Consider the following 22,323-nt stretch of genomic DNA (forward strand, 5'->3'; position numbering starts at 1 on the left):
GGTCAAGTGTCACTTCCTTTGGATGTTGTCATAAGAACACAACTCTCTCTCACAGGGATTGGCTGGTTTCAGTGTTTACAGCTATGTACTTAGTACATTTCCCCTTAGTCGATAAGCTTTCCAAAGGTGGGGACCCTATCTTACGCTCTGGTGCAGACCCAGGATTTAGCACGACTCCTTACCCACACAGAGTACTTCATAAACACTGTTTTGCCAGGATGAGTTTCCCCCTTTTAAAAATGGCTTTATCTGCTCTGCCTTGTTCTCAGAATAATTTACAAGATCAAATGAGAGTTCATAGCTTTCTGTAAGCTTCAGAGCATGACACAAATAGATATTAAACTAATTATGGAGCGTACCGTAGATGGTTAATGAAGACTGATGTTTTTAAAGCCTCTAGATGTTAACACAGGGGTGAACACCCAGGACAAGTAGGATCTTGAAAATCCAATGTGTCACTGTGTTCTGGCCAAAGTATTTTTAACCAGTAGTCTTAATGATTTCAAAAGATTTTTGTATAATCATTGCATGGCTTTTCTTTTTCTTTAACTCTACAGAAGGCAGGGGGAACTGTTGATATCCTGATATTTTAATATTGTAGACTCATCCTGTCTAGATTCTACAGCTGGTTCTGCTGTCTAATTCAGTTTTTCTCAACATTGGCTGCATACGAGAATCACAGGATTGTAGTTTTGCTTAACAGATGCTTAAGCTCTGCTTTCCAATTCAGGGGATAAGAATCTCAGGGTTGGAGGGAGCATTGAGGAATTAGATATATTCTTAACATAGTCTAAATACAGTCTGAAAAAGTGGTTTAATGTCACCACAAATATTTTTAATAAGAAACACTGTTGTTTCATATTTAATAGCTCTCAAGAGCACTGACATTTATTTTGTTACTCTGCTATACATTTTACAGTCCATTTGTGCCGGTGAATTCAGTGGATACTCTAATTACTCAAAACCATATGGCCGTGGCCAGCAGCTGATAAATGGTTACAATTTTCTTTCAGGCTAAAAAAAATAATCTTTGCCTTGCTTGGAAGAAATTTGGGGTCTAGAGCCCACCCTCACTTTTTTTTAACAGAAATTGCAGCTTTATATGCAGATATTTCACAACTTGCTTGTAGAAAAGAGGGGCCACCAATTCAGGTCGGAGCCTGAATGAGGTGCATTAGTTTCCGTAAAACATTGTCCCTCCTGCCATCTGCTGGTCTGATGGTTTAAGTGTGTATCCCTGCCCTTCCTAACACACAGTACAGGCAAGCTAGGCGCTCATCAGAGAATATAAATTGGCATAGAATGTAACCGTTCATATCCAGCTCTTGTCAGGTCTTCATTATGGGAAACAGTTGGAAGGACATGCAGTCTATTCTAGAGTTACTTCTGTATCAAGTTGGGCCATCAGAAAGCTGTTTTAAAAATATCTTACCTTGCCTGATAAAAGGTAGCTACAATTGCGGGGAGCATAGTACAATTTATAGAATTGTGAAATCACTATGTTTGCATACTTGAAAATAATGTAACATTGTGGATGTACTTCAACTAAAAAACAAATGAAAAACACACAAAAAACTTACCTTGCTATCCCTACTTTATTTCTTCATTAAAAGAGAGTTTGAGTTTCCAGTCACTTGGGTTGGAAGTTTCTCCAACAGTTGTTATCTGGCAAGAACACTGGTATTGACAATTCAGAATTTTTTTTTTAATTGCAGTAAATATAACACTGGAACCTATTTGATTCTCCTTGTCCATATAGATCACATTAAGTGCCGATTTTTAGATGAGTTTGCCATACAAAGTGAAGTATATGGTGTTTTTCAATTATTTTGCAACACAGCATCTCTGTGTATCTTCTCTTTTATATTATTGAATCTCGGTTTCTGGCTTGTTTTTCCTAACAGAGAAAGCTATTTGTACTTTCATCAGAAAATAAAAATGAGAATGATGATATGTTTTATAAATGCGTCACATATTCTAACTTAACGTCATACATTAAAAAAATGAAGGGAGGCTTTTCTGCAATTGATGAAAGAAAACTGGATACTTTTATAACTGGGGGAATTTGTTATAATGTTATTTTATTTCACTTATTTTATTAGGAAACCTTTAGTCTGAAATGACAGAAACTCAAAGGATCACTTAAATAGATAGGCATTTCTTTGTTTTAGAAAATCTCTTGGAGTAGTAGCAGAGAACTGATGCCACCAGGGAACAAGGGGCTTCCTATCTTTTTCCTCACTCTGGCACCCTCAGGTACAAGAATTTGTCCTCAGGCTTTTCATCTTTAGGATTCTAACAGCTTCTGTGTGTCTAGATGTTATTTCCTAAGAAGATGGAATGGCAAGGGGTAAAAGTCTTCCAAGATTTGCCCCACTGCCCCAGGAATTTTTTTATATTCTATTGACCAACATTAAGACATATGAGCCCTCCTAGCATGCAAGGGAGATGGAAATATAGTACTTTTACTTTTAGCCTGTGGAGAGAAAGCTGGTGAACTTTCATGGTCTCTGCCAGAAGTATTCTTATTAAAAAATGGACCAGTATTTTTTTTTTTCAAGATTTTGTTTATTTATTTGACACAGAGAGAGATCACAAGTAGGCAGAGAGGCAGGCAGAGAGAGAGGAGGAAGCAGGCTCCCCGCCGAGCAGAGAGCCCAATGCGGCGCTCTATTCCAGGACCCTGAGATCATGACCTGAGCTGAACACAGAGGCTTTAACCCACTGAGCCATCCAGGCACCCCTGGACCAGTATTTTTTGTAGTTTTTCTTTAGTATGGCTACTTTTTCTAGTCAAATTGAATTTAGGAATTCAAAGCACATTTAGTTTACATGGATAAATCTTTTGAAGTAGGGAATAATTATAATTTTAAAGTGTTTAGATTATTTGATAAATCAAATTCCCAAACTATTATGATTAGATAATAATATTTCAAACGTCAGCATTTTTAAAAGGTAGACCTTATATCCTTTTGAACAATATCTAGTTTTGGTGGGGCAGACTGAACAGATGACAGTTTTCAAACCAAAATAGCATTTAAAGCAGTCTAAGAATTTAATTGAAGGAAGAGGAAAGTAATAAAATTTGGGGAATGAGATAAAATCATAAAATAAGTAATGCTTTTGTTAGTAAATGAGAAAAATAATAGGACACAGCAGAGGCAACATCACAGAGTAAAAGAAAAAGAACAGTCAGCATGAGTTTTGGTCACTTTGTGCCACATACAACTCACTGCGCTTACCATGCAACTTTCCTCTGTTTGGGACTCAGTTTCCCCTTCTTTTTTATTAGTATAATTCTACCAGCCTCACAGTGTCATTGACTCCCCTGCTTAGAAATTGGTAGGCACATGCTAAGGGCTAGTTAACTCTTAGTTTCCTTTACTGAAGAGATAAAGATGAAAAAGCCCCTAACTTTGAAAAGTTAAGCATGTACACTTCACAATTTGTGTCCTAGTCAACCTGACTTTTCATGTGACAGAAGTCCGTACTTCATCAGTAGCCAGCTTGTCCAGCTTGGAATGCTTGCATGAATTGAGAGTGCCTCCTAAAATAAGAAAACAACACTCTAAATCCATTTTTTTAAAAAGATTTTATTTATTTATTTGAAAGGGAGGCAGTGAGAGAGCATGAGCGAGGAGAAGGTCAGAGGGAGAAGCAGACTCCTCGTGGAGCTGGGAGCCCGATGCAGGACTCGATTCCGGGACTCTGGAATCATGACCTGAGCCAAAAGCAGTCGTCCAACCAACCGAGCCACCCAGGCGTCCCTATCAATCATTTTTAATGACTTATTCAGTTCTACATGTGTAGAAAAATTTAGTAGGATATAATGGTACTTTGGATTTTAGAGTATATAATGTGTACCTTCAAAATCCATATTTTTGTTTCTTTATAATGTTATTATTTTTTCCTCCCAACTAGGATTTTAAAAGTGGACTTGGTATTACCATAATTCCTATGAATGTAGCAAATGTAAAGCAAGTGGACCGAACTGTAAAACAGTCTTTTGAAATAATCACTCCCTATAGGAGTTTTAGGTAAGCTATATTTAAACTTTATGTTTGTGTTATTCCATGAAAGCTTGGGTGATCTACTTTCACATTGCTAGTGGTGATTTTATTTCCTATAGATCACATAATAAAATCATGTTTGTTGTTTTCTATATTGTCTAATTTATTAGCTGGTATATAAAAACACCTTATAAAAGTGACTTGAATTGTCACACAACCTGCAAAGATGCTAATTTCATAAGATTTGGGATGCTTCTTTTCTTAATACTTTTTTCTCTTAGTAGACTTCATAAACATATTAATCTTTTATCAACAAGTATGTGAAAAATTACTTCAAATTTTAGGAATAAAGAATAGGGTCTTTAAACTATATTTTTATTTACCTTTTTTGGACTAATTGAATGCAACCGTCCTTTAAAATCCTGATTATAATTGCTCCATATTGATTTCTTAAAAGAAACTCCTGCTTAAAATAATGCCAGTGAGTCTCGTGGCACTTTTTTTTTTTTTTTTAAATTTTATTTATTTATTTGAAAGACGGAGATCACAAGTAGGCAGAGAGGCAGGCAGAGAGAGAGAGAGAGGGAAGCAGGCTTCCTGCGGAGCAGGGAGCCCGATGCGGGGCTCGATCCCAGGACCCTGAGATCATGACCGGAGCCAAAGGCAGCAGCCCAAACCACTGAGCCACCCAGGCGCCCCTCGTGGCACTTTTTAAAAAAAAATATTTTTATTTATTTGATAGAGATCACAAGTATGCAGAGAGGCAGGCAGAGAGAGAGAGGGGGAAGCAGGCTCCCTGCCAAGCAGAAACCCTGATGCAGGGCTTGATCCCAGGACCCTGGGATCATGACCTGAGCTGAAGGCAGAGCCTTTAACCCACCGAGCCACCCAGGTGCCCCTCATAACACTTTTTGATCAACTATTTTAACAGTTCATTATATATCTTGCATTACAGCAGTCTAGTAATTTTTTCAAATAACAATGAAAAAGAAAACTTAAAGTTTGTAGTATGTTTTAATAACCTGTAATAAGCCCCGTAGCTTTGGTACACAAAAGAGGCATAAGTCAGTATCTGTGAGTTTACCCACATTAATTCATTTGTTAAAATTAATCAACATATCACAGGGTAGTATCCAGGTCAAAAGCACTTGTCAGAGGCCTTTGAAGGACTAACAATTACTTAGCAATTTTGGAAACACTCCCAAGTCTGGTATTCATTTCATCTGTCAGAAGTGTCTGCTGGTTCAAATCTTGAGGAAAAAATAATCACCTAGAGAATAACAACCGTCATTTTCACATATGCAGATTCAAGCCTCAACTGAAAATATAGACGTTGGCTGAGCTGTTTTTACTCGAAATATTTCTGACACAAAATATGCGGTGAACTTTTCCCTCACATCCGCCAACTCTCCATGTCTCCAGATCCCAGGCAGTGGTCCTACAATTCAGTGGTCCTACAATTCCGATAGCGGCTACTTAGCACGGACAATAGACCCCACAAGTTTCAGGGCTCAGTCCCACAAAGCTGCTTTCAGTTCAGACTCTAGTCACAAGCCTTGGGTCCTCAGCTTACCCACACTTTGTTCTTCGCTGCAAATTGGGATTTCCCCAACCCCAGCTCCCCAGGTTCACTAATTTGTGAGAATGGCTCACAGAACTCAGGATGACAGTTAAATTAATTATTGCCAGTTTATTATACAGAGTGCCTCTCAGGAACATCCAAATGGGAGAGCCCCACAAAGCAAGGTACAGAGCTTCCATGCCTTCTCTGGGTATATCATACTCTCAGCCCTTCAGTGTGTTCATCAACCCAGAAGCTTTCTGAACCCTGTGGTTCAAGGGTTATTACCAGGGTTTCATTCCTTAGGCATGATTGATTAAATCGTTGGATGTTGGTGATTAACTCAATTGCTAGCACCTCTCCCATCCCTAGAAGGTCAGGGGGGTGGGGCTGAAAGTTCCAGTCCTCTAATCACACCTTGGTCCTTCTGACCTATCCTGAAGCTCTTGAGGCCTCCAGCCTCAGATTATCTCACAAGCATACAAAAGATACTTGTCACTTAGGGCACTCCAAGGTTTTAGAATCTGTGTTCCAGTAACCCAGGTGCAAGGACCGTTGTATTAGCTGTGACCAATCTCTCTGTAAAAGTGGAAACCACTAAGAAGTTTGTGGGTATTATACTGATGATGGCAACATAAAGTGCTTCAGAAAATATCCATGTAGGCCACTCAGTTTCCTTATGGATTGTTTGGAATATGTTAGTCATCTGTTATTTTCATTCTATTTCAAAACATTTTCATCTTCAGAACAGAAAATTTTAATGTGAAACATTTTGCGGGTCACTGGCCGAGTTTGGAGCACTGTAGCACATTTCCTGACACATCGCAGATACTCACTCAACATTTCTTGGAGTGAACCCATGGCTAATGTTTTATCCCTTTACTCAGGTATCCAGTAAACACTAAGAATTGGGGAAAATCAGAACATGGCTAAAAATGAGTTAGAATAGTAATCACTTGAAACTTTTTTGATTTCTCAGTTTCTTCAAGCCATCTGGACATTCTTGTAATTAAAAAAGAAAATCTATTTTTAAGACTAAAAAAAAATCAAAATTTCTGGTGGGTGTTTTTGATAATTTAGTTTCAGACTATCATGGCATACTTTCTTGGCAAGATAATCCCAGTAGTTCCGAAAGTCTGAAACTCAGCCAGTCTCTCATTGATTATTATATAACCACTGCTTAGGAAACATGGCCTCTCATTTAAGCTCTTGACCTGACAAGCCAATTTTTGTATCCTGGTCAGAAAAAAATGTACATATTAATTTTGGTTCAAGATATGTAAACAAACTCATAAGCAATGTGGGATGTTAAAGGAAAAAATAGATTTTTAAATTAGATGATTTTTAACAGAAAAGACTATCCAGCTGCCTGGAAGGCACATTTTTCAGCTGCTGCTTAATTTGTGAGCAAAATGAATATGCAAACTGAACATACTGCTTAATTGGCCTTTACAAGGGAGATCGATAATGCAGAAACATTCATTGTCCCAGCTTCACAGCCGAGTCTGAAAAAGAGAAACAGGAGTGGATTGAAGCTGTGCAGCAATCGATAGCAGAAACTCTCTCTGATTATGAAGTGGCTGAGAAGATTTGGTTCAATGAGTCCAACAGGAGCTGTGCCGATTGTAAAGCCCCGGACCCTGACTGGGCATCCATCAATCTCTGTGTTGTCATCTGTAAGAAGTGTGCAGGTAATTAGTGATAAGTTATGCTCATCACTGTGGTAGCAGATTGGCACCGAATACTCTTAATTGTCCTATGTAATGTTTCCCAGCCAACAGTTGTGAAAAATACAGAGAAGGCTTATTACATTTCTATTAAATTTAGAAATATCTTAAAGTTCTAAACTTCTCTTATGCATGACTTAGATGTAAAAAAATTGATTTTTAAGCACGTCATCATTTTGTGTGCCTCTTGGTCCACGTGTGGATTTTAAAAAGACAGTGTTGAAATTTTTAGATTTTAAGGTGAGTGTTTCAGAATGCACCCTGAACATGCTTGTATCTTTGCACAATTTGCCCACTTTTCCCCCATCATATTTTGCGTGTATTTCATATCAAGGTCATTTTGAGCTCCAAAGTTGGTACAGCAGATCCTGTATCTCTTTTAATGAGAGTGTTTATTTAGAAACATTTCCAAAGAGCACTGAGGTTCCTGACAGTAACCAGTCCTATGACTGGTTATCTTGTTGTGACTTTACAGCTTACAGACCATCTGACAGTTCAGTGTATTTGGGGGTTCATCGTTGTTCCAGTGAATGGAAGGCGTGGACTCCAACTGAGGTGTGTGGTCATATAGGTCTTGGAGAAGGTTCGCCACTGCTAAACTTTACTTCAGCATCCTAGCTTTACCAGGCATGATGCTGGTCCTCGGAATTAAATATGTGTGAGAGGTTGATATGTCCTCCACAGTTGTATAAATACTCATTGCAGTAGAATATGACAATGGCAAGACCAGGGTAGAGCACAGGTTTCATTGGTAGAATATGGATGAGGAACACTACCTCAGAGCAAATACTAGGACAGTTGCTTCAATCCGTAATACTTCTCAAGGGTTCTGTGCTTCCACAGTTCTTATCACACTAGATTTTCTCAGGAGCTTATTAACATCACTGTCAACAAGAAGCACCCGCTAATGCCCCTCTACTTTGTATTTCTTCTGAACCTTTTTTTCCCCACTAGTCTCACTGGAAGAGAGCTTTTGTGATGTCTGATGCTATTCTTTCTACTCATGTCTCTGCTTCTTTCTTCTCTTCTTAGGATCCTCGCCTCATCACTTGTTCCTTCTCTGTAATTATTCAACCATGGTTTCTTTTGTTTCAGCACACACACACACACACACACACACACACGCACACACACACTGTGTCCATCTGTCATGTTGACACTAGCTTCCTGAGAACTTGCCATTCTCCTGTATGTATCATTCTCTGTCTCTTTTCCCTTCACAGACAGGGTACTTTTAAGAGTAGAATTCTGCACAGATTTCCTTCATTCCTTTAACTTCCTTGTTTTTCTTCATCCTGTGATCAGTTTTTTCTTCTCTGTAGTCCAGTAAAAATATTTTCACCATGTATACCAGTGTAGTTTACCTCTCAGTTTCCGTGTGGTCCGTTCCTATCTTTATTGTCTTCTCTACAGTATCTGGCACTTCAGTATTTGACCCGTGTATCTCTCTGTGACTTCCCATGCTCCCTTAACTTCCAAGATACCACTTTCTCGTTGTGTGTTCGTAACACTCTGGTCATCCTTTCTCAGGTTACTTTTCCTTTGCGTGGTGTGTTCCTTTGGGTTACATCCTCTGTTCTCTTTCACTCTGATGTTCCCTGTTGATGTAATTTGTCATTTTAAGTTCGGCACTCTCTTGTAAGTGGACAGTTCTCACCATGGTGGACACCACACTTGTGGGTCTACCTATTGGACTCTTTTCCTGGATTTGCCCAAGATACCTCAAAAATAACATGTGAATAATGGAGCTCTCATTGCTGCCCAGCTCATTGCATAAAACTGAAAATTCTCATTTATTCTAAATCTTGGTCAGAAGCAATACTGTCTACTGCTACATTCAAGTCTAAAACCTGAGAGACCCTCTTGGCCCCTCCCCCTCCTTTAAAGCCCACCAAGTCCCAATAGTTTTTATCACCTTGGATTTTCTAAATCTGCCCTCTTTATCATTACTCCTCATGCTTGTCTCAACTCAGAGTCTATCTTTTTTTTTTTTTTTTTTTGCCTCTGTGACTCCATGGGTTCTTTCTAGTACTTCTTCCTATTTTCTGAGTTCAACCCCTTTCAGCTGAATAAAGAGCACCAAATGCCCTTTATTGTCCTACATCATGTCCAACATACAGTGTTGCCTTTAGTTGGTCTTTATAAATGCAAACCTATGCATATTTCTGCCATTGGGCTTTGAAGACTGTGCTCTGAGTAGTTACCATTTTAAAGAAAGGAGGAAAGGACCCTCTTACCTATTGTAGAAAGAGGAATGAGCTTTCATGCTCATAGGCAATGAGTCCTTAAGATAGAGGAATGTCTTGAATGCCTTATTACCTCCTCAGTGTAGAAAGCATCGGACACATTCCTGGGTGCCCAATAATAACTGAGTGATGATTACGCAGCATAATTGAATTGATGCTAATAGAATGTTGGGCTTTTATTGTCTTTCAGGTATAAAAGTAGAATAAAAATCCACTTCATATTTTTAGATACATGTTTATTAGAGTTGTTGCTGGGGTTTTTTTTTTTTTTTGAGTAAAATGATATCTGTGTTCACATATATGGAATGTAAACAAACATAAAAGATTTTCCATAATCTCTAATAGTTAATTAATTACCAAGTGATGAATATACACACATACATATTGATACACATATATAATTAGTTTTAAAACTGTAGTTTTATACCACTACAGAGTAGTGATGAAAATGATTACTGTTATCTTCATTGTGGTTGGGATTTCTGTATAATTATCACACCATTATTCTTACTAGTATTGGCATTAAGGAACGTAGATATTAGTGTGTTTTAAGTTGAAAAGATATATGCATACATACATAAGTGAATGCACACGCAGACATTTTTTTAAAAATAATATACATTTACATGCAAATTGAAATAGAAATGCAATTGTGTCTTGACTTCAGGACAGCATAGATCTTTAGGACCAAAAGATTCCAAGGTTAGGAGCCTAAAAATGGATGCCAGCATTTGGAGCAATGAACTCATTGAGGTAAGTTGGGTGATAAACTGTGGATTTGGCTAGCAGGGATCAGGTGGTAGTTAGCAGTGGGGTGACATGAATTATTTTAGGAGCTCTTGATAAAGTTCTCACCACACTGTAAAAATGGCTTATAGCCTGTTTGGTAGTAGTATCTTCCTACTTCAACTTTTAGAATGCTTCTTAAATGAGATAGTTACTTGAAAAATATAAAGTACAAGGAGTTTAATAGTAATAGCCACTTTTAAAGGCTTGACAGCATTTATTTTATTTTATTATTATTTTTTAAAATATTTTATTTATTTGACAGATAGAGATCACAAGTAGGCAGAGAGGCAGGCAGAGAGAGAGGGGGAAGCAGTCTCCAGGCTGAGCAGAGAGCCCGATGTGGGGCTCGATCCCAGAACCCTGAGATCATGACTTGAGCCGAAGGCAGAGGCTTAACCCACTGAGCCACCCAAGCGTGCCAGCATTTTTATTTTAAAGGCAGAATTTCTTTCTTTTTAACCTAGCATGGATAAAATGTTAGAAAAGTGAATGAAAACTTGGAAAATTTTCTACTGTTTCTCTTGGCCACGCTCTGTCATTAACTACGCTCATGTCTGACTTTTTGTCTCCTATATCCATTTTCTTCTTGGATTTCAGTAACCCTCCCAACCACATTAACCCACCTACTAGGCCATTTTAAATAAATTTGTCTCTATGTAGTTTCACAAAATAATAATGCTTTTGCTGCAATTTGGGTCGCTTGCGGTTTCTTTTCTAGCTTATCTTGTACCATTACTAAAAGCAATGAGGCTGTATTTAAAATAGAAATAATATCTGCTTTCACACTCCATTTTCCTGAAAGATGTGGATTTTTCATGTGTTTTTGCATATTTTATACTAAGTTATATATATATATATATATATTTGGTTGCAGGAAGAGTATGCATGTGAGGGCAGGGGAGGGGCAGAGGGAGACAGAGAATCTTAAGCTGGCTCTGCGTAGTGTGGAGCCCTGTGTGGTGCTTGATCTCATGACCCTGAGATCATGACCTGAGCCGAAATCTAGAGTTGGACGCTTAACTGACTGAGTCACCTGGGCCCCCAGGTTGTATTTTAATTTGTGAGTCAGGTTTTTGTAAATTCAAATACATTTTATGAAATCATATTGTTTTATGACTTTCTGACAATTTAGCTCTTTATTGTCATTGGAAACAAAAGAGCAAATGACTTTTGGGCTGGTAATCTTCAAAAAGATGAAGAATTACACATGGACTCACCTGTAGAAAAGAGAAAAACCTTTATCACTCAGAAATACAAAGAAGGAAGATTCAGAAAGACCCTACTGGCATCTCTCACCAAAGAAGAATTAAACAAGGTATCAAAAAATATGTAACAATAGACGTGGCTCTTGATGTCTTTTGAAACATGGGTCAAGGATTTTGAAAATAATTCTAGAAAGTCTATTACTGTCTGACAAAAGTATTTAATGTTATTTTATTTTCATTTGTGAGATTGTGCTATTGATTTTACCACTGTTTTAGTTAAGAGTTCATTATTGATAGTGAATAAATTCTTTGTCCATAACATGAGTTTCCAGCTAATTAGGCCTACTCCAATATTCCAAGAACTGTGGCAACTTTCCTTATTTTAGGGACAGGACTCTAAGCATAACTTCAACTTGTACATTGTTGACATTGAGTCACCAAAATAAACGTCATTTGCTCAATATATTTTTATAAGCAATGCTTTGCTTAGTGCGGTTCACCCCAAGTGTCATTTGCCTTTGACTGAGTGATTCCAGACCTGCTGGTTTATGCTACCCACTTGTTCTTTAGTCTTTTGGCAAAAGATATGTTCAGCATCCTGCCTGATTTCTTTTTGAAATTGCTGCTTCAGTTTCTTATGTGTTAGGAGGCTCGTCCATGTAGAGCTACTTAATACATGGACTTTTATACGACTATTGTTTTTGTGCTTAGAGAATATGTTCTTTTATGGTTCTCAGGTTTTTAGTATGCTTTTAGTGGTGATACTTACAGATAAAAATCCCCAAGTTATTGGGATTATGCTGAACATTTTGGATAATAGCAAAGGCCTTTTTCATCCTTCTGTAGAAATTATAAGATCATACAATTGATTTACATTGCTACTGGATTAATTCCCCTAAACTATGTTTTTAGTCTTTGTACATTTTTGATGATAGTAAAGTGAGGCCACCAATTCATTTTAAAGCAATACGAAGAATTCAGAGTAGGCAACTAAGGTAGAGGAGAGTGGGAGAGGTGGGATGGGGGAGGGGTTAGAAACTAGATATTTATACAGGTTATTACTAAGACATTTTGTTTTGGGGAGTGGTTTCATTGGTGCTAATTACATAATTACAACTGACCAGTTATACCAGACATACATGGAATAATAACAACAAGTTATCATAAACTAAGGATTTTGATTAATTCTATGCAGGAGAGGTCCATTATATATAAATACGCAAATAGTAAGTTGTGGATTTTGGGAAATAATTGGTGAAATTAGAGAATTTGAGAACTAGAAATTAGGGCATGGCTTCCTCTAATGGTTTCTTTCTTTTTGATAGTGATAGGTATCTTATTAGCGGATATACTAATGTCCCCAAAGTGCTTGCTGTCTGCCACACCACACAGTTTCTATTAGATGAGTTTTACATTAATTACTAACAATTGAAGTTTTCTAAGAATATTATAGAGAAGTCTACCTATTGGGATTTATTTATACAGTGGGCTTCTTAAAAATGGTACTCTTAATATCAGCAAATAATTTTTGCAAAAATACATATTTTATTGAATAGGCATATTTTTAATTGACATATAATTTACCTACAACAGCCTGTTGATTTGGTACATTTATATGTTGTGATGTGATTACGACTGTGGCTAGAGCTGACACGTGTATCACATCACATCATTATTTCTTTTTTGTAGTGGGAATATTTAAGGTCTAGTCTCTGAGCAATTTTTAAGTTAATAATACTGTATTATTGATTATAGCCACTATGCTGTTCATTAGATCTCCAGAACTTATCTTCTGGTTGCAAGTTTGTACCCTTAAACAAATCTCCCCACCCCCCAGACACCCTGTGGTAACCACATTCTAATCAGTGTCCTATGAATTTGGCTTTTTTAGGTTCTAAATAATAGAATATACAGTATTTGTCTTTCTCTGGCTAAATTCATTGAGCATTATGCCTTCAGGTTCCATCCATATCCCAAATGGCAAGATTTCCTTCTGCCTCATGTTTGAATAGTATTTGTGTGTGTGTGTGTAGCATATCGTCTTTATTCACTCATCTATTGATGGATACTTAGGTTGTTTCCACATACTGGCTTTTGTGAATAATCTTCTAATAGACATGAGATTGTAGATCTAATACCATTCTAATAGGTGTGAGATAATATGTCATTGTGGTTTCAATTTGCATTTCTCTGATGATTAATACTGTTGAACATCTTTTCATGTAACTGTTAACCATTTCAGTATTTTCTTGGAAAAACATCTATTCAGTTTCCCTGCCCATTTTTAAGTTGGATTGTTTTGGGGCTTGTGAGTTCTTTATTTTGGATATTAGTTTCTTATCTAATGTATGGTTTAAGATTTTGACTCCCATTCTACAGGTTTGCCTTTTCATTTTGTTGATTTTTCTTCAGATGTGAAGCAGTTTTTTAGTTTTGATAGAGTCTAGCTTAAATTGATTTTTTTTTCTTTTTTGCTTATGCTTTTGGTGGTGTCTCCAAAAAGTCACTGTCAAGACCAATTTCAGGGAACTATTTCTTTTTTTTTTTCTTCTACAAATTTTAAAGTATCAGGTCTTATGTTTAAGTCTTTAATCTTTTTTGAGTATATTTTTGTGAGTGGTATAAGATAAGGCTCTAGCTTCATTTTTTTCATATGTGGTTATCCAGTTTCCTAGCACTATTTGTTGAAGAGAGGACCCTTTTTCCATTCAGTGTTCGTGGTGGATAGATATATATTACACACTTAAAGACCTGAGTTCATTTTCAGGTTCTGGGGATACAATTGTAGTAAAACATAAATGTGCTTCTTTTATTCATGAGAGTTGTAGTCAAGTAAGGGAGACTGACCGTGAGCAGCCCGAGTCCATAAATATATCGTAACAAAGATGTTGTGCTGTGAAGGCAACCAGTGTTGGGGAGATGAAAGAGTAAGAGGAAATACACATGATTAAATGCAGTGGATGGGATTTTAGCTGCTATCTTTTCCAACACCCTCATGTTGCAGACCAGGTAGACTAAGATCCAGGAAGGTGATGGGATCACCTGGCAAATCAGTACAAAGTCGGGTAGGTCAGGCTGTTTGATTGTGATGCAAAGGAAATCCTGTAGGTCAGCTAGATCATGGTAGGCAAGGTGAGTACATTTTTTAACAGTTGACCGCCCAGGGCTGGAACTGTGAGTGCGTCAACAGGACTTCTTGGCTGAACACTCTTCTCTGCTTGTTGAGATAGTTAATGAGCATTGTAGACGGTGAATTAACCAGTGATCTGTCCAGGCACACCTGTCAAGAAGAAGGTAAAATGGTGAGTCCGGGGCAAAAAAAATCCGTTAGAATCAGGGTGCGCAAATCTCAGGGTATGGAAGCAAAGGGGAGGCCAGTGAAGTGAGGATGAGAAGGATAAGGAGAGATGCGCAGGTGGCTTATCACGTCAGAGGAACAACAAAAGCAGCAACAACACAACTAGGTTCCAGCAGTTGCTACCGTTTGTACAATGATGTATAACATAAGTCAGTGTTGTTTCATTACCGCTGTTTGCCATTCCTCCTCCCCACCTGTACCCCACACAAAAGGAAAGATACTGAATTGGCTTTGCACTCACCTTTCTGATTCTGAGAGCACAACAGTACTTTTAAAAATTATATAGATCCTAATTAGGCTGAAACATTACATACATACAACATTTATATGACAAAACATTTAACAGATACTTCATTATGACATTTTAGATATTTTGTATTTTCTGAGCACCCAGCCATTATCATACTACAGAAGCATAAAAAATGTCTTTCTAAGGAACTGTGATGGATCAGAGGCTGAACATCACAGTGGAAGAATGAATTAAAACTCGGAGGTCTTAGGTTGTAATTTAAATTCATACAAAGCAGGGCTTTTGAACCTGTTGCTTAATTTAGGGCATACTTATTAGCTTTCTTGGTTAAAAAAGAAATACAAACTTCATTTTATAAATGGCTCGGCAGACTTCCACGCATTTTAATAGCTAGAATTGTATTTCCTGCTCTTAAAATGTGCATTGTCTTTTAACGACTAGGCTCTGTGTGCTGCTGTCGTGAAACCAGATGTTCTGGAAACAATGGCTTTGCTGTTCAGTGGGGCAGATGTCATGTGTGCAACTGGAGATCCCATGCATAGCACCCCCTACCTGCTGGCCAAGAAGGCTGGACAGAGTCTGCAGATGGAATTTCTCTACCATAACAAATTCTCCGGTCAGTCCGTGTCCCTACGTTAGCCTGGTCTCTTCTGATAAATATTCCTGAAAGGACTAAAGCACAGATCTGCTTATTTCTCAAATAAGATAAACCAACAGAATGCAGACAAGTGTGATTATTAAAAAGATAGAAGATGCTGAAGACTGTGTTTTCTTTCATTTCAAGGAAAATTTTAGGAAATCTTTTATATTTCTCTAGTCTTATAAATTAAAGATTAAAATAGTTAATCCCACCCAATCACTTTCATCAGAATTTTATTCTGATTTTCATATGTGACTAATAAATAGAACAATTGCTTATTTACAAATTCAACGCAATGTGAATAAATATCTGTATATTCTGTGGTGAATTTGAAGTAACTTTTCTTCTAGCCGAAAACTCTCCAACATATTCATAAACAAAAGGAAAGTATTTACATTTTAGATTTCAAGTGTATTATTTCTGTAATTTTTCCAGATTTCCCTCAACATGACATTCACTCTGAAGGTGGATTAGGTCAGGAGTCCTCCCAGTCCACGTTCCTCTGTGACTTTTTGTACCAGGCGCCTTCTGCTGCTTCGAAGCTCTCTTCTGAGAAAAAACTGCTCGAAGGTATCCTTTCAGCTTCTTTTCGACTTTGTTATTTGATAAAACTTTATTTCATTATCAAAACAATTATGTTTAAATTTTGATTTTTTTCCCTTAAGATGTTAGATTTGATCTTGCAATAGAGAATTTTTTTTTTTTTTTTTGAGGATTTATAAATGCTTCAAGGCACAGATACGCTGTTTCTTGCACTGCAGCAGGGGTGTACCGCTGGGTCGAATGCTATGTGAATTCTCAACAGAATTCACGGATGTCTCTTTATGGCCAACCAACTCTGTTTCAGTATTTAAGGGTTATTCCAAAGAAATGTGCAGCTCAGCCCCTTCCCTTAGGGAAAAACATTTTCACTGGGGAGACAATAGAGATAAATGTCAACACATAGGCAGAAGGGACAAATTTTCAGTATATATTCTATTAGCATTGTGAGGGATACGAAGTAGTTCGTTCTGATTTTTAGTGTGCATGTGTGTGAGTAGAATACAGCGTAAGCGTGGTTTGAAAAAAATGATGAGAATTAATTTAACAACCTATTCTCGGTTTGGGGAGTTATCTGAGCAGTCACGGTAGGCATTGCTCCATCTCTGCCTCCAGCTCCTAGTGTCAAAGGTATACTAAGCATTAGGAATTAAAAAATGAGTAAGACACGGGTCTCATGGTCAATATATGTGAACTAATTTGGGAAATACAGGCAGAAAAATATGAGATCTGTCTTACTGGAACAAAGACAATTTTAAGAGAGATTAAGTTGTATAGGCCAATTGGTGGTGGGTGCTTAGAGGCTTAGGAGCCTAGTATTACTTCCCTAGGTGGTATAATCCAGATGTACTACTCTATCAAAGGAACAATAGGATGAAAAACTGACTTTGGAGTGTTAATCCTGATCTTTGTGCATTTAAAGTGATTATTTCAGTATAAATGCTTTATGTCCAAAGAAGTGTTATCCCTAAGTAGAATTATATTGGGATTAGGCCTACTTTATTAGATTTTCCAGAAAACAGTAGCTATCCTTTAGTGAGCAGGTACTATGTGTAAAGCATTGCTTTAGGTACTTTACGTACATTAGTTGTAATCCTCATAATTAAAAATGGAGGAGCTCAGCAGGAAGAATTTTCTGTCTGATTTGTGTTATAGCTGTTATTGTAACACTTTGGCCTTGGTCAGAGTGTGTGGCTGGATTTGAATTTAGATGTTTTTGGTTCTTTCAGCAATTGGTTATTAAATATCTTCCTGCACTCAAACTAATAAAAATGACAATTTTTATAGAGATTTTTTTGAAAACTTCTGTTGCTCTTCCGTATTTAACCCTTAGGTAGTCAGAAGTTGGTCAGAAATGGGGAGGGGAGTACCTGAATAATCTGTGAATTGGCTATAGTAATTATTAGAGTAATTGAATACTAAGCAGTTAATGCACTTAAATAAGTTTATAAGTTTTCTAAAATATTTTTTTCTGAAGAGTAGTAGATCTTAGACCTACCCTTCAAATCACTTATAAAAAGATGAAATAGGGAATTTAAAATATGACATTTTCGTTCTAAAACTAAAGTGTATCAAATACTTTGCAGCTAAAAATAAGCTTTCATTTATTTTTTGGCCAAAAAAAACAACTTTGTGCTTGTAATATTTATAGACTTAACACTTTGTTTTAATATTTCCTTGAAATAGGTTGCTTTTCTTAATCACTTGAAGAATAAATTTAGGTTTTAAACGTGCAACTAAGTCATTCTTTACTTTTATCTTTTATAAATTAACTATGGATTTTTTGTTGTTGTTATTTTAAAATTTTATTTCCAAAATTAGAAACTGGTGCATTCTTTGTAATTTAATTGGGGATGTTTTCTCATTTGGGAACATACTGTTTTAAGTAATATGAAATTAAGCTTTTGCACTTTAGCTGTGTAGCACAACAGACGATTTCATTGGAAAATAATTTCCTGGTAATGTCTTCATTTCTTCCATCCAGTTTGTCAGCAAGTTCTATCATTTCAAACTCAAAATAGACCTTGAATCAGTTGGCTATTCTCCATCTGCACTAAAAGAATCTTAGCCCAGCCACCATCATATCCTGCCTGGCCTGCAAACTGCCTCCCCACAACTTGTCTCCCAGTAACTGCCCTAGCTTGGTTCCAAACCATTCTCCAAAAGCAGATTTAGTGATCTTTAAAAATATAAATCAGATGTTGTATTTTCATTGTTTGAGTATCTTCAGCAGTTTCCCATGACAGATTATATCCCTGTTCCTTGGTGTGACCTAAGAGACCCTCCTGTCCCTTTCCCTCTTCATCTCACATTAATCCTTCCTGCACTCACAGGCCTGGCCCCAATGTTTTCCTCTCCATTTCTGCAACATGCCCTTCGGGACTTGGACACTTGCTGTTCATTTTGCCAGGAGGGCACTTCCCCCAGTCTGGCTTTTTCCTCATTTCTCAGGCATCAGTTTAGTGCTACTGAAGTGTGCGGTCACTGGCAGCTCTTTCCTTTCATGGGTTTCTTCTTATTTCTGTCACAGTATTTACTGCATGAAGGTGATCCCTCCCTTTATTGGTCTGTCTCTCTCTCTCTCTCTCTCTCTCTCTGGTGAAAGCTCAATGAGACATTAACATTTGCTGGCTTATTTAAGATTATCAAATCTTTGGTGCCTAAAAGACAATAGGAGTCATGTGTAAATATTTGTTGAATAAGTGACCATTTCTCTTATCAAGTTATTACTGGTGTAAAAGTGCAAGAAACTTGTTAATATTTTGCTTTTGACTTGCGCCTAGAAAGATAGAGTTGTGGGTCAACAGACAGGTGAAAAGATGCTTAACATCACTAACCATTAGGGAAGCGCAAATCAAAACCTTCTTATACCTGTCAGTATGGCAAGGATCTAAAAGACAAGAAATAGATGTTGGAAAGACAAAAAGAGCCGTCATGTGCTATTGGTAAGAATGTGCATTGGTGCAGCTGCTGGGGACACAGTATGGAGATTCCTCAGGAAATTAAAAATAGGAATACCATATGATCTGGTAATTCAACACTGTGTATTTACCCAAAGAAAATAAACACACTAATTCAAAATGGTGTATGCAGCATTTTTTATGGTAGCTGAGTTATGGAAACAGTCCAAATGTCTGTCCATAGAAGGGTAGATGAAGAAGACATGGTGTAGATATACAATGGAATATTACTCAGCCATAGAAAAGAATGCTATCTTGCCAATTGGGACAGTATCATGAACCTAGAGGGCATTACGCTAAGTGCAGTAAGCCAAATTCTGTATCAATTCACTTATATATGGAATCTAAAAACTAAAACAAATGGACAAATAAACAAAACCAGAAACAAAATCATAAATAGAACAAACCAGGGGTTGTTAAAGGAGTGGGGGTTTGGGGAGAATGGAAAATAGGTGAAGGGGGTTAAGAGGCATAGGCTTCCAGTTGTGAAATAATTAAGTCATGGGGATGAAAGCTGCAACATAGGGAAGATAGTGAGATTGCAATAATGTTGTGTAGTGTTAAGTAGTGGCCAGTGACAGCTATGCTTGTCATGGTGAGTGCTGCAAAGTATATAGAATTATCGAATCACTGTTGTATACCTGAAAGGCATGTTGTACAACTACAAACAATATAACATTGTATGTCGGCTAGACTCCAATTAAAAAACCACGTAGTTGCTGACACAGACATTTTGTCCAGAAAGTGTCTGCGTAAAAATGAAAAAAGTTGAACTACCAAGAAACAAAGTTCCGTTTTGTTTTTTGTTATTGTTGTTTTCGTTGTTGTTTCTCTCTCAAGAGGCTGTAGGGGTGTTACTCCTATGGAGCACCAGCCTTATGGAAACAAATGAATTATTTGGAAAGATGGAGAGATGAAAGTGTAGCTGTCGCCTTTGCCCCTGACTGGCAAGCACCTGGACCGCACCACGCCGTCAATGCTTGTCAGGATAGCCAGAGAGCAAAATGATTAAACAGGAAGAAAAAAGTCAGCAGAAAATGCATGCAGGTCTTCAGAGAGTTACTTGAGTCTTCAGATTGTCAGTTCAGGTTTTCAGGATTTGAAGTTCTTCTAGCCTCAGGTTATGAAGACTGATCTGTATTTTTCTTTTTCTTTTTTTTCTTCTCAATTTAGTGTTCATGAAAAGAAAGATTGATAGCTCGTGTTAAACCTAAGTATAGAGCTGAATAATAGCATCCTGGTTTTGTTTTCTGTTTTCTCTCCTCAACCGTATTTTTTTCCCCTTGGTGTCTTACTGTGATTTGTTGACACAGTGTTTGATTTTTAAAAAGAAAGTGGTTGATGTGGTTTGCTAGAAACTCTGTATTGTTTGTTTATATTTAATTTCATAAATTAGCATTGAGGAATTTTGAAGATCTTTTGTTCTATCATTGCCTAGCTTGTATAGCCTAAACATGTTCAAGGCTAAACCACATTTATTTTATTTTTTTAAAGATATTATTTATTATTTATTTGATAGAGAGATCACAAGTAGGCAGAGAGGCAGGCAGAGAGAGAAGGGGGGAAGCAGGCTCCCCACGGAGCAGAGAGCCTGTTGCGGGGCTTGATCCCAGGACGCTGGGATCATGACCTGAGCCGAAGACAGAGGCTTTAACCCACTGAGCAACCCAGGCGCCCCTAAACCACATTTATTTTAAATGAAAAGAATTCCCAGTGAAAAGAATTCATTTTCAGTGAATGCTGAATACCATCAGTTTAGGAAATCCTTCATCAGGATACAACTTCATGGTTTCAAAAAATAATAGTTTGCCTTCCCTGTCTTGGATTTACAGTGCACATGTGTATTAGAAGCTATGACCTCCACTCTCTCTAATATGTTTTAAAAATGGACATACAAGCTCCAAATGTGTAACAGGCACAGAGAGGCAGTATTGTTCAGTGGTCAAGGGGCTTGGTTCTCAGAGCTTGGCTGCCTGGGTTCTACTCTCCACTCTGATGCTAGTAACTGTGTGATACTAGAGAAATTGGGTAACCATTCTGTGCCTGTGGACAGGCTACAAGGGAGGAGTGTAAGATAGAACTGACCTAGTAGGGTTTTTCTGAGGATTCAGTGAGTTAATGTATATACGATGTGGAGATGAGTGGATGGCATGTAAATATGATGACTGAAGGGCTGAGCAGCAGGAGAAGCCACAGCAGAGGGTCTGTCTATATATGCAGCTGTTTCTGATTTCCCCCAGGTGGCAGCTGACCCCCAGGTCCCAACAGAAGTATCCATGTCCCTTCATCGTGGTATTTCAGTAGCTCACCTCTGGAGTCCTTTCTTGTGTTTGAGCAAATTCCAGTAATGTTTTTCTTCTCTGATCTAAATACCAAGATTGAATAGAAAGAATGAACGACCCCTCCAGCCATTCCAACCACCAGACACACCAGCTCTTGTCAAACAAACAGCTTGTGTCCTGAGAGTTACCCTTTCTGTGATCCCGGTTTTATTTCTGGTATTGGTTAACAGTAAGACTTCCTCTGTAGGAGAGCGTGTGTTCTCAAAGTCAGACTTAGGAGAGCCTACGTGAATTGGGCTAAGCAGACCGACGCAATCCGGCAGAAGCTCTTCTTTGCTTCCCAAATGAATGAGTGCCAGATTTCCTGTCACAGCTTTGTTATTATAAATCCTCAAAGGTAATATATGCGACTGCTTTGTCTGACCTCTTGTCCATTTCCAGTTACCAAAAAAAAAAAAAAAAAAAAAAAATCAAGGGTTATAGTGATGATAATGCCATCGTACTAAATTCCCTCAAGCTTCTGTTTGTAACCGAAAATGAGTTTCTACTCACCTTTTTAAAGGATCTATCATTTGTTTTCCATTAGAATTTACATAAAAATTAGATTCTAGCCTTTCCATTTATTTTATGCATCGTGCATTTGGCCCTTTTTGTTTAAAACCTTCCAATGACTCCCACGTGTCTGCCAAGAAAGGTGGACACCTGTCACCTGTCACCTGAGACTCCCGGGGCCTGGCCTCTGCGGTGGGTCTGTG

The 22,323-nt window shown here is 37.7% G+C and overlaps 1 protein-coding gene across 16 annotated transcripts in view; it reads left to right on the top strand.

Moving 5' to 3' along the window:
- Window positions 1-22,323, top strand: part of ARAP2 (ArfGAP with RhoGAP domain, ankyrin repeat and PH domain 2) — a 188,265-nt gene that overhangs the window by 66,392 nt on the left and 99,550 nt on the right. For all 16 annotated transcript variants that reach the window (XR_014311239.1, XR_014311240.1, XM_082728936.1 and 13 more), the window contains 6 exons: window positions 3,922-4,037; window positions 7,063-7,262; window positions 10,212-10,297; window positions 11,466-11,648; window positions 15,588-15,762; window positions 16,222-16,356. Coding sequence is in view for 14 of the 16 variants with exons in the window: in XM_082728936.1 (XP_082585062.1) it covers window positions 3,922-4,037; window positions 7,063-7,262; window positions 10,212-10,297; window positions 11,466-11,648; window positions 15,588-15,762; window positions 16,222-16,356 (895 nt within the window). In the remaining 2 variants the exon portion in view is untranslated. The remainder of the gene's footprint in view (window positions 1-3,921; window positions 4,038-7,062; window positions 7,263-10,211; window positions 10,298-11,465; window positions 11,649-15,587; window positions 15,763-16,221; window positions 16,357-22,323) is intronic.

The sequence above is a fragment of the Mustela nivalis genome (genome assembly GCF_964662115.1).
Source record: "Mustela nivalis genome assembly, chromosome: 4".
Lineage (NCBI taxonomy): Eukaryota > Metazoa > Chordata > Mammalia > Carnivora > Mustelidae > Mustela > Mustela nivalis.